Consider the following 13,212-nt stretch of genomic DNA (forward strand, 5'->3'; position numbering starts at 1 on the left):
GTGATTTTAGGAAGTCAAAAGCTTTATGTTGTCAGAACAAAGACAATCCATTAATCTGTGATCGACAGGTAATAATCTAAAATATAGACATATCACATCACAAATATCATCCCTTCTGCTGAAACAACGAATAAGTGCTTGAAAACAATAACCTTTAAATCTTGAACTTCAAAACGTAAACTAAAAACACTGTAACTGCTGCGAATGGAATTTAAAGCCATAATTCAAGGCAATTTAAATCGACTTTAGATCCAAATCTGATTTTATTTGCACTTAATTTTAATATTACACGCGTTTACCGTGCTTCCACTTTTTAAAGTGGCTTATAAAGTAAAGTCAAACAGGAAAACTAAATATGCAAAAAAAAGCCCTATTAGAAAAAATATTTCTATTATACAACCAGATAAACAAATCACACTTGTCAAAGCGCTTGATCCAGTCATGAGAATTGTCCCAGACAACTCCACCTCAAACACAATAAAACAAAAACTACACACACACACACACACACGCACATTTACGATCTGGTCTCTGTCCAAAAAACACACTCAACTTAACAACAAAAGCTGCCTTTAGAGAACAGAAGAAGGCAAAACCAGGGCAAATCTACACAAAGAAGGCCAATTTGCATTAAATTACACATTTTAAAAGATGAAGAGCTTATTAAACAGTGTCATTAAACTTCAGAGCCCTTTAAAATCAAACGTATTTTATCAAATGCATTTAAATATCCCACGACACTGACATTATATCATTATAATCCTTTCATGTGACTATATATACCTCGTCCTGTAGCTAAACGCAGGGGAATTATGACTATAAAACACTCGAAAGCTATAAATCAATCCCAATTCAAACTCCAGTAGGGATATATAGAAATACAATACATTATTTCTATCCCTGGACTCATTAAAAGGGCTAGAAATCACAGAAAGGGCTGAAGGAATAAACGAAACAAAAATACATATAGTGCTTTTTTTAAATATCAAGAGTAATATTTAAGATGAGGCTGGAAATTATATGAATATTTACACACATGCACAGAAAAAAAAAAAAGTCAAGTGAATTTTTAGGGGACTAAATCTAGGAATTGGGCATTAACTGTACTAGGATCAGATATTAATTATAATAAATACAGAACGTCTCGTGTAACAGCGATAAAAACGCAAACCTATGTACACTATGCTTTAAAAGCCAATGCCAGAGAATCGGTGACATGATGAACATTTGCACGGAACGTGTGAGTATAATTGTGATTAGAAATTAAATGATATTATGACTTATTTGAAGTTCACTTTCTGTAAATCCTCTTTATGATGGATTGATTATCGTGCAGCATGCATAACCAACCTATGCAACATAACCAGACCCTAAATACGTACGGTAACTAATACGTTATCACTCACCTGAAATACTCTACGACTCTCCTGAGAAACATAGTCCATAAAACCTGTCAGTTTATATTCAAACCGCTATCCAGTACGATTTCAACATCCTAAAACCGTCACGACGATATTTGATTTACAATAAATGCAACAAAAAAAAAATAGAGAGATTTAAGAAAGTTCACCAAAAAATAATATTTGCGGAAAATTAGCTCATCCTCAGGCTATCCGAGATGTAGATGAGTTTGTTTCTTTATCAGATTTGGTGAAATGTAGCATTACATCATTTGCTCGCCAATGGATGTGAATGGGTGCCGTCAGAATGAGAGTCCAAACAGCTGCTAAAAACATCACAATAATCCACACTAAACTCCAGTCCATCAGTTCATGTCTTGAGAAGAGGAAAGCTAAATTTGTAGAAAAAAATGCATCATTAAGATGTTTTCACTTTAATATTGATTTTTCCAGTGAAAAAGTGAGAAATCAAGAGTAGATATCAAGCACCATTTACAAACCAAAACAGTCAAAAACAGTTAATGTCTTAATGATAGATTTGTTTTACATGCACTTTCGTCTTCTCCAGATGTGAACTGATTGTGGATTATTGTGATGTTTTTATCAGCTGTTTGGACTCTTATTCTGATGGCACCCATTCACATCCATTGGTGAGCAAGTGATGCAATGCTACATTTCTCCAAATCTGATGAAGAAACAAACTCATCTACATCTTGGATGACCTGAGGGTGAGAACATTTTCAGTAAATTGTAATTTTTGTGTAAACTATTCCTTTAAAGGTGACTTAATAATATTAATAAATTAAATTGCGCTGTTCAGAGCGAATTCAAAAGCGAAGTGGAATCAGTTTCCTGTTCACACTGGGAAACGAATGCTCGAATCCGTCTGTCAGAACTCCAGATGGCCGAGGTCGCTGAAGTCGCAGTCGAACAGCTCGCTGACGCCTTCGTGATCCTCCAGGCCGAAGTGATAGTCCTGGCTGTGTGGTGGAGACAGGGAGATAAAACCGTCCAGCGGGAGGCCGATGGCGTCCGTCTCACCGCCCCGCTCCAGAACGAAGTCAGAGGAATCCAGAGGAGACAAATTGAAATCTGGCATCTCGCAAATGCCTGAAAACGGGTCAGAGTCCAGAAATGACTCTGAAACAGAACAAAAATTATTTGATTCATTAGTTCTACTACAGAAGTTAATTATTTACGAAAGACTTTAGATCATTTGATACAAAAAGTAACACATAAACAATCAGAGCAAGAATTACCAATTATTAATAGCACATTTGTATAATTATAAGGGGTCATGAACTGAGAAAACAAAATTCCCTTGATCTTTTGACATAAGTGACTGTAAAACAACAACATCCTGTAAGTTTCAGAACTCAAAACTTTAACGTCTGCAAAAACAACAGCTTGTGGAATGTTCTACTCTGTGATGTAATAGTGTGGATAAAGTACCGCCTTCGCCTGCTTCTACATCACTGCCTGTTTAGCCCCGCCCACCGATTCTACATCACTGCCTGTTTAGCCCCGCCCACCAATTCTAAATCACTGCCTGTTTAGCCCCGCCCACCAATTCTACATCACTGCCTGTTTAGCCCCGCCCACCGATTCTACATCACTGCCTGTTTAGCCCCGCCCACCGATTCTACATCACTGCCTGTTTAGCCCCGCACACTGATTCTACAGCGCTGCTGTTTGGCCCCACCCACTGCAGCTGCTTGCAATCGGGGGCGGAGTTGAAAACAAACACACCAAGCCGGACGCCTTCTGCTCCCGTTAGTGACACTCACACGGTGTTTGCATACTTTATCACAGATGAAGTGCATTAAATGCAATATTTGTCAAATACACAGACGTTTCAGAAAAATTTTCTTGAGCAACAGAAACAGTTTTTATTCAGGTATACTGCTTAATACAGTGCCATCTTTTCAAGAATAAAGTTCAACAATCATATATACTATTTTAATACTAATAAAGTGGGGGTATATATGCATTTATCAGTGTACTCTCGCAGTACTTTGATGTCACGTGACAGTCATCAGAACAGTCTGATGTTGGGCAAAATTGTTAACCGGAATGCACTGCTTCAAGTCAGACTGCGATCGGTTTGCCTGTTTTGCCCCGCCCACTGATTATATGTTGCTGCCTGTTTAGCCCCGCCCACTGATTATATGTTGCTGCCTGTTTAGCCCCGCCCACCGATTCTACATCACTGCCTGTTTAGCCCCGCACACTGATTCTCTACAGCGCTGCTGTTTGGCCCCACCCACTGCAGCTGCTTGCAATCGGGGGAGAAGTTGAAAACAAACACGCCAAGCCGGACGCCTTCTGCTCCCGTTAGTGACACTCACACGGTGTTTGCATACTTTATCACAGATGAAGTGCATTAAATGCAATATTTGTCAAATACACAGACGTTTCAGAAAATTTTCTTGAGCAACAGAAACTGTTTTTATTCAGGTATACTGCTTACAGTTTTTTACAATCACTTTGTTACTATTTTCAGAACCTTGATGTCATTTTTCACAACTCTAGACACAAAACTCACAACCAATGATCAAAATGCACATTTTTTCAAAACTCTAACCCTTTTCTCAATTGCTTGGATACAATACACATAAAACTTAGAACATTTGTTCATTCAACAAAAATCACCTGTTCAATATGACACAACTTAACATCAAAGTGCAACTATTTCAAAAGGCAATTCACACATTACATTTCAAATGAGTGTCTATTCATTTCCTTACAATGATCTAACTATCAATTGATACAACTGCTCAAAATGATAAGTAACTGTTGCATTACTCTTAGTATGGAAACTCACAAACAATCTTCCAAGTTTACTGTAAATCATGAACGTTTCAAGATAACGAGATTCATTGTCACCAATTAGCGCGGAGCATGAACCAATTAGACTAAAATATCCATGGATGTAGCCTAATATTATATCATAATGCTTCATCAGACACTGTGTCTATGGCCCCAAATACTGTACCACCTTTTCAGACTATTTACAGGATTGACAGTAGTTTTGTGACCAGGCCAAATATTGGAGGCAGAGGCAGAATTCTAACTGACCAACAAGAGCAGGCTGTGGTCGATTTGGTTGGGGCCAGAAATGATATTCGCCTTACAGAAATTCGCCAGCATATCTTGGACAATGAAGACATGTTCAACAATGTGGGATCCATAAGTTTGCCAACTATTGCACGCATACTGAAAAGGCACCAGGTGTCTATAAAACAACTATACCGTGTGCTTTTCGAAAGAAATGCAGACAGAGTGAAGCAAATGAGGACGGAGTATGTTCAGGTAAGTTCAGTTTCAAGATGGCTGTTGTAAAAACATTCCCAAAAATTCTACATTGTACACTAATCTCTAAATCTCTTTCTAAAATGTATTTTTAGAGGGTGATGGAGCTGGATGCTGATGATGACCATCACAAATTCATATATTTGGATGAGGCAGGTTTTAATCTGGCCAAGATAAGGAGGAGAGGTCGGAATTTCAATGGCCAGTGGGAAACCATCCAAGTACCTGGACAACGTGCGGCTAACATTACCATGTGTGCGGCTATATCAGAAGATGGTGTGGTGGGTTTCAATTTCATAGCTAATTATTTTAGCTTTGATTCAAATAAACCTATGTTGTAATTGTACTGTAGTGTTTTGCATCAATATATTACAAACTTTGTTCAATGATTCCACTGTGTCTGTAGTGTTCTTTCTACTACTGCAGTACTTTTACTGAGATGTATTTACTGTACATGTAGTACCATAATGAAACCTGTATCACCTATTTTGTTTTACAATATTTAATGATTGTACGAACAATGACACAGTGAAACTATCGTTTGCTTGTGTGTGGGTGATCTATAGTTATGTTTCAATGGTATTTCACAGTAAATTTGTGTTTTGAACCAATGATTGTGCAAGTGCAAGATTTCTTTAAAGATGTGAATGCGCAAGGCAATGTTTTGAACATTAGACAGCCTGTGTTACAAGTGATAACCGTTTTGAGTTTTGTGTCTAGAGTTGTGAAAAATGACATCAAGGTTCTGAAAATAGTAGCAAAGTGATTGTAAAAAACTAATACAGTGCCATCTTTTCAAGAATAAAGTTCAACAATCATATATACTATTTTAATACTAATAAAGTGGGGGTATATATGCATTTATCAGTGTACTCTCGCAGTACTTTGATGTCACGTGACAGTCATCAGAACAGTCTGATGTTGGGCAAAACCCGGAATGTTAACCGGAATGCACTGCTTCAAGTCAGACTGCGATCGGTTTGCCTGTTTTGCCCCGCCCACTGATTATAAATTGCTGCCTGTTTAGCCCCGCCCACTGATCATACGCTGCTGCCTGTTTAGCCTCGCCCACTGATTATATGTTGCTGCCTGTTTAGCCCCGCCCACTGAATATATGTTGCTGCGTGTTTAGCCCCGCCCACTGATTATATGTTGCTGCCTGTTTAGCCCCGCCCACTGATTCTACATAACTGCATTTTTAGCCCCGCCCACAGATTCTACATAACTGCGTGTTTAGCCCCGCCCACTGACTCACACATCTAGTGTTAAGAGAAAGGTGAACGTGCAGGTCTACACAGAAACTAAACAAAGATGCTCTGAAGACAATAAAACACTGTGCAGTGACAAAAACTGTTTCTGCATTGCCTTCCTTCTGATCCGAGTCTTAGGAAAGAATGAATTAACTTCGTTTTTAATAAAGATCCAGATCTAAACACTACCGTTTGTTCACTTAATTTTACCATGTATTCAAACAAGGCACAATTCGACACAGAAATTTTCATTAAGATCGAACCGAAAAGACGATACTGTGCTTATTATATTGATCTGACAGTAATGTCACAACAAGTGTGAGCAGCTGTTTTCATTACATGATAACTACTGCTTTATCTCTTCTTACAGATCGTTTGATATGTATTGAGTTATTTATGTATTTTTAACCTAAATCCCAGCAATCTCCATCCGTGAGAAATGTACACTGTCAAACATACACAACTAGTAGTCAATCACAGCAGTGAGCGTTAACTTCTGAGTCTACAATCCTCCACACACCGACTCAAAGAGAGCGTTCTGATGAGGGGTTCAAAACTGGACAGAAAATAGTGCATTACTTCTAAATCATGATGTTTCTTGATGTAAAAATCTAGATGACATTATAAGTGGACCTCAGAGAACAGTACAAAATTAAACAAAGGCAGTTCATGACCACTTTAAAACGGCACACTTAAATTATTTCAGCTGAATCGAAATCTTAAATCTAAACATGTAAATCATAAAATCACATTTATGTCTAAGATTTACATTTACTATTTAATCATTTATTTCTAATATTTAAAAAAAATCTTATATTTATTTTGGAATTAACATGTAACAACTAATTAATTTTAAAATACCTATATATATATTTTTTCCATTTAAGATTTGTATTTAAAATGTACACTAAGAAAATTCTCAAATTATGGTATTTGTTGTGATAAAGTGTCAAGACAATGATTAGCATTACCTGAAGTCATGTATCCAGACCTTTTTACAGAAGCTAATAGTCGTCATAATCACATGCTAACCTGAGTCTGCACCTAGAGGCAAAGGGGAGGAACTGGGGAGAGTTGATGATGTCACTTCCTGCGAGATGCGGTCAGACTGCTGGGGGCTCTGATTGGACGATTTCGCTGGACTACAATCAGTGACTGGACTACAGACCCCAGAACTGTCCTCGGGACACAAAAACACGTCGATCGGGCCATTGGAGCTCTTGAGTGAAATCTGGTAACCCTGTAATACAGACAACATTTAAAGGGACAAGAACACTTTACAAGTGTGTGTGTGTGTGTGTGTGTGTGTGTGTTCTCTCACCTCGCTGGGTTCAGAGACTTGCATCTGCGTCTCCGGCGGAGCTCGAATCACCATGATGATCTGATCCGGCGGCTTCACCGTGTTACGCAGGTCCTGACATCTAACGTATCCCAGCGTCACTTTCCGTTAAAGACCACAACATCCACAGATTCACATGTTAGTCGACTTAAGCTGCCAGGATCAAGTTCAGCTTCAAACCGCTCAAATCTACACCCAAATGTGAAGAAAGACTACAATAAAGAGCTTAAGAACATCTTCTATTTACATGTACACAATGAGAAAAATAAATATGTATCAAGTAATTGGGGGAAAATATTCAAAATTTCATATATGGATACATTTCAATCTTAACTATAATTTTAGTCTAAAATAAATAGCTAAAAGACATTTTGAGAAGATCTCAAAATATACACATACATAAAAGTATAAAGCATTTAGGGAAATATATTAAATATTTTGTATTATTAGTTAAATCTTAAGTATAACATTTTATTTTAGTCTAATACATAAGAGCTTAAGGACAATACCGAACCTGTATTTTTTTATAGTAAGCATTACAATGCAGGTCTAATTTATTGCACATACATTCATTTTAATTATTTTCATTTCTTATCTTTATTTTAATTTTTATTTGTTTTTATTTACATATATTTAGTACTGTCAAACAAATAATCACATCCAAAATCAAAGCTTTTGTTTGCATAATATGTGTTTGTGTATATTTATTACAGTATATATAAATACACACACATACAGTATATATGTAGAAAATTTTTACGTTTATATTTATATTCATAAACTTTATATAATAAAATATATTTAATATATAAACTTAAAATATTTCTGAAATGTATACATGCATGTGTCTGCATTTATATATACACATATAATATAAAAAAATACATACATTAGGAAAAAAACTTATTTTGGATGTGATTAATCGCGATTAATCGTTTCATGACAGCAGTAATATTTTCATTTATTTTCTTTGTGAGTGCATGTGAAGTCAGAGACAATGTTTTGTTTGAAAAAAAAAATCTTTCAAATAAAAAAAAGAGCAGAAGGACATTTTTACATTTTGAGAAGATCTTGTCTTTCTCTACCTACATGTAAACACAGATTAAACAAATGCCTGTGTGTTTTTAAACTGCTACATTTTAGACTAAAAGAGCTAAAGACATGGAGAAGATCACACACTGAGATGAAGGATATTTCTTGTTGTGTGTGTCCTCTGTGAGGAGCCGTAGCTGTAAGCTGCATTTGTTAATGAGCTCGTCGAGTTTCTCCTCGGCGTCCGTCAGTTCGGAAACCTCCCTCTGCAGCGTCTGAAACCTGGCCATGGACGCCCCATCGATACGGTTCCCCCTGAACACAAGAAACATGACACACCGCAGATAAACAACTGCACAGAGTTCCCGAGTTGCTCCTGAACCAATCAGTGAAGCTCATGATGAACGCACAGCCACTGAATGTTGTTCTTGGACTTCTTGGAGATCAGGTGGATGCCCTCCAGGACGTTGGTGATGTCATAGATGCGCCGTTTCTGGACGTCCAGCACCTGAGAGGCCCAGTTGAGGTCGACCACGCCGTCCGGAGACTGAGCCAGGAGATCCAGGAAGCGTTTGGTGGTCAGATTCAGAGACGTGTCGTAGCGGGACTTCTCCGTTGACACTTTAGGCACTGAAACGAGAGCGGATTCCATGTGGAAAAGTGTTATATACTGCAATGCAGGAGTGCATCGAATGAACGCTTTAATTCAGCAAGGATGCATTAAAGAGTTAGTTCACCCAAAAATGAACATTAGCTCTTATTTCATAAAGCATCCTAGATGTACATGACTTTCTTTTTTCAGACGAATCCAATCTAAAAGTTGGAAGAGTGAGAAATTTTTAAATATAACTCGGATTTGATTTGTCTAAAAAGAAGAAAGTCATGTACACCTAGGATGCTTTATAAAATATGAGCTAATGTTTATTTTTGGGTGAACTAACCTTTTAAAATTGATCTAAGTGACACTAAAAAAGGCATTCGTGTTACACAAGCTTTCAATTTCAAACAAATGCGGTTCTTTTGAATTTTAGTAATGATGCTGAAAATTCAGTTTCGATCACAGGAATAAATTACATCTTACATTATATTCACACAGAAAACTTTTTTTTTTAATTCCAAAAATATTTTACAATTTTACAAAAAGAAATTGATTTTAAAAAAGCAACTTAGGTGAGTAGAAGATACCTTTTTTAAAATAAATAAATCTTTACAACACCAAACTTTTGAACACCATTATTATTCCTCACTGATTTATATTTCCAGCTTTTCTTGACTATGTCAAGAAACATTCATACCTCTGGGAGGCGCGGGTGTGGCTGGAGGTGCTGGTCCATGTGAAGCAGGTCGGGACGTGCAGATGTACTGATGATCACTGTCCAAATCCAACTTTCTCTTCACCTGAGAACAAAAAGCAGAAGGAAACCAGATGTTATGACCTTTAAGGCCTGATTAATGTATGCATCATAAAACTAAAACACTACTTCAATAAAACCACAAAACTTTAAAATTGCAGCAAAATTAAAAGAATGCATGCATGCAATATAAAACACTAATGCTACTTTAACAAACATCTAATTGCATGCTGACAATCCAGTGGTAATTGAGGAATCTGAGTCAGGTCCTTCAGCATAAGTTACTCAAGTACAACAGTGATCACAAACCACTCCATATGGATTTTAAACCTACAGGATTTGGTTACCAAGCCCAGATCCAGTAATAATAATAATTAAGCTACATTGTGGAATGGAATTGTGAACATTCCAAAAAGGAAAACAAAAAATTGGAATCCCAACGGTTAAAGGTCACATGCATGGAATTTAAAGCATGCATGTGTGCCAGGACAGGTTGAAGGCGTACCGGTGGGCGTCCCAAAGTGGGTCTCCGGTGGTCCGGCAGGATTGTGGTGGCAGTGGTGGTGTGATGAGGGGTGGCAAACAGCAAGATGTCGCCGGTTGCAGTGCTGGCCGAGGCTGTGCCGGGAGTGGAGATGATGACGATTTGATGATCTTCACTGAGATCGATGCTGCCATTGTTCAAGAGGGACTCAAAATCCGCCAGCAGGTCCTCCGAGGTCTGACCCGATATAAAACTCTCAGACATATCGGGCTAAATCAGCAGGGGTCACTCAGTCTCTGGGTGTATTTTCAATCCTTATGGCTTTCAATGCATGCAAACCGGTTGTTTTTCAAAATGCATGCATGAGAGAGAGTACAGCTGGATAAGCCACGTTAAAAACAGGCCTTGACTGAACATATGGGTGAGACTCCCAAACCACAACAAGGGCTGAATGTAGGTCAACTTCAGTTTGCACAACAAAAATCAACTTTAGATCAATAAAAGTTATTTATAAGACAATGCATTTTACTTCTAAACATGTTTAAGATAAGTTTCACATTCATTATGAGTTTAGAATTGTGGTTGCTTTAAGGAAGTGCTTTTGAAAATGGCTGAAAAGCATAACACATACAGTTCATCATAAATATACATCATCATATACAAATAGTAATGCAATTTCAACCTTTAAAGTACATAAAACAAGAAATTATTCCATACGATCCTAAAATTATTGTCGATGTTGAGATATTTTGTTACGAATGGAGTTAGTTTTTACTTGAGCAGTGGTAAACGTGTTTGAAGCGTGTTGTTATATTGGTAAACAGGCTGGGTAGAAAGTAAATATAAAGATATAACCCGATCCGGATGCGGAACAAAGCCCAAGTCCGGTTTCTGTTCGCATCTGCCACTTTAATCCAAAATATCCTCCGCTTTTGTCCTTCTTAATGACTCCATCCAGGAAGTATGGTCATTAACTCCGAATAACATCCAGATTCTTGCTCATTTGACGCAAAAACCCATTGAAACAGAAGAAAGGTGCGGCCAGAGAGTCCCCGCGCGCGACGCGGCCGGAATCGCTTCTGTTATTGTTGTGTTTTTTTGTTCCAGCTGATCGGAACCTGCTCATAGGTTTACGCGCCAAATCTTTTTTGCCGCGAAACTGGCACGTGCCAGTGTGCCGCTCACTGATTGGCTGATAAGTTGCGCCCTTCGCCCTACGCGTCAGAGTTCCCATGCCGCTGGTAGGCTGTCGTGGCCGTCACTCAAAATGTCCTGTTTTCTTCTTTTTTTTTTAAAATGTATTATTATCATTCTTTTTAAATATAGATAAGAGTTGTTTGAATGGAAAACTACATTTCGTCTCACGTCTTTTGATTTATTAAACAGTTTTTTAATAAGTAACGGTAACGGATGAAGAGTTTCGATCAGCTGGAAATGTCATTATTTGTATGAATAAAGAACCATCTGCTCGTGCTCTGAACGCTTTTGTCTAATCGTCTAGTAAAGTTGTTGTTTCTAATAAAGCCTAAATTCTTATTATTTTTTTGTTGTGAATTTCTTTTCCATATAAAATAGCCTACAAAAAAATAATCGCTGTCATGATATTATGCACAAATTAATGTAATTTCTCTAACACAAATATTAAATCCTTTAATTATGACGCAATTTACAAAGTTGCTGTAGACTTATTAAGGTAATATTAATCTATTATGTATTTTATTTCATTAAATTAAACGCTCAATAAAGATTAAAATTTACAGCAAATGCAAAATTGCTTTATGTATATAAAAAAGTGATATAGTCACACGGTAAGTTTTGTTTCAAAACAATGCAAATATAAAATAGTCCTATATGTGTATATTATATATATATATATATATATATATATATATATATATATATATATATATATATATATATATATATATATATATATATATATATATACAAATTAGCACACGGATTTGAAAACATATCTAAAACCATATATGAGATGCCGATGTCATGAAAATCACTGGCTAAATAAATAAACAATAACGTAAACTTTCTGTTCTATGTAAATGATTGTATTAAACTCCGCCCACCGCTGGCGTTATGCACACTGAAGCCACAAGATGGCAATATTTTAGGTTCCGGAAGGTATTAATGCACTTTATTTAAAATTCTCCAGCATATGTAGAAGCTGGACTATATTATTTTATGTTTACAGTGAGAATGCATGCGCGTTCGAGGCGAAAAGGACAAAGAAAAACACTTTACACAGTTGTGTCGGTTCGTGCAAATGCCAATGGTGTCAGAACAGTAAAATAAAATGTAAAATAATAAATAATTATAATAATAGCGCAGGATTGCTGACAATTTGATTTATTTACTTGAATGTACCTGAGAAGAGATTGGTGTAGACGAGGGAGGAAGAGCGATTGGAATAACAGCCTCGTGCAGCGGTTCATGGCGGTCCGGAGGGAGAGAGACACATCACTGGAAAAGCCTTGAACAGCGTTACATCTAATAAATGTTTTTATTTAGCAATATTTAACAAGCTCATGCTCGGTGTTAATAAAATAGTTATTTTGGTATAGGTTGTAATATATATATATATATATATATATATATATAAAAGTTTAAGTTTTTCAGTTGACAAAGCAACATTTCTATTAAAAATAAGGTTAAAAATAAATATTTATAAAATAATAAAATAAACTATTAAAATCATGTTTAAAGAATAAATAAATAAAAACTTAACGTGTATTTTGACTACTTGACACAAACTGTATTTCAGTTAGTACCCCAGTAATTTTCACATTTTAGTTTTTCTTTATTTTTTTGTTCATGTTTTGTGAGGTACTATGCAATAAGCATTGTGTTTTTAAGATGACGTATCAAGTTATAAACAAAAGTTAAACTTTTGCAATAAAATGTCTGGGCACTCCTGCATTCAGTATAGTTCAACTGTGCTTCATCCCATGTGAACTTAATGCCAACGCTCATTGTTTTACATTACAAATATCATGAAGGTCTCAAAAAAACAAAAACAAACTCAATT

The 13,212-nt window shown here is 36.5% G+C and overlaps 1 protein-coding gene across 1 annotated transcript; it reads right to left on the minus strand.

The window, feature by feature from the left end:
- Nucleotides 1-244: 244 nt before the first annotated feature.
- On the minus strand, nt 245-11,339 carry LOC132118550 (transcription factor E2F1-like). Its single transcript, XM_059528469.1, has 7 exons — nt 10,191-11,339; nt 9,629-9,731; nt 8,744-8,963; nt 8,496-8,648; nt 7,284-7,398; nt 6,995-7,202; nt 245-2,540 (listed from the first exon to the last, which is right to left on the minus strand). Exons 1-7 carry the CDS (start codon nt 10,431-10,433, stop codon nt 2,290-2,292), a joined length of 1,293 nt encoding a protein of 430 aa, XP_059384452.1. The 5' UTR covers nt 10,434-11,339; the 3' UTR covers nt 245-2,289.
- Between the last annotated feature and the right edge of the window lie 1,873 nt (nt 11,340-13,212).

This window comes from Carassius carassius, chromosome 37, assembly GCF_963082965.1.
Source record: "Carassius carassius chromosome 37, fCarCar2.1, whole genome shotgun sequence".
NCBI classification, from domain to species: Eukaryota; Metazoa; Chordata; class Actinopteri; order Cypriniformes; family Cyprinidae; genus Carassius; species Carassius carassius.

Bases quoted from the DNA above. Each gene is read 5' to 3' on its own strand.
- LOC132118550 (XM_059528469.1), bottom strand. From the start codon at position 10,433: ATGTCTGAGAGTTTTATATCGGGTCAGACCTCGGAGGACCTGCTGGCG. The intron at 8,649-8,743 runs GTGCGTTCATCA...TCTTGTGTTCAG, and splicing joins AAGAACAACATTCAGTGGCT to GGGGAACCGTATCGATGGGG. The intron at 7,399-8,495 runs ATATCCTTCATC...ACGGAAAGTGAC, and splicing joins GAGGACACACACAACAAGAA to GCTGGGATACGTTAGATGTC.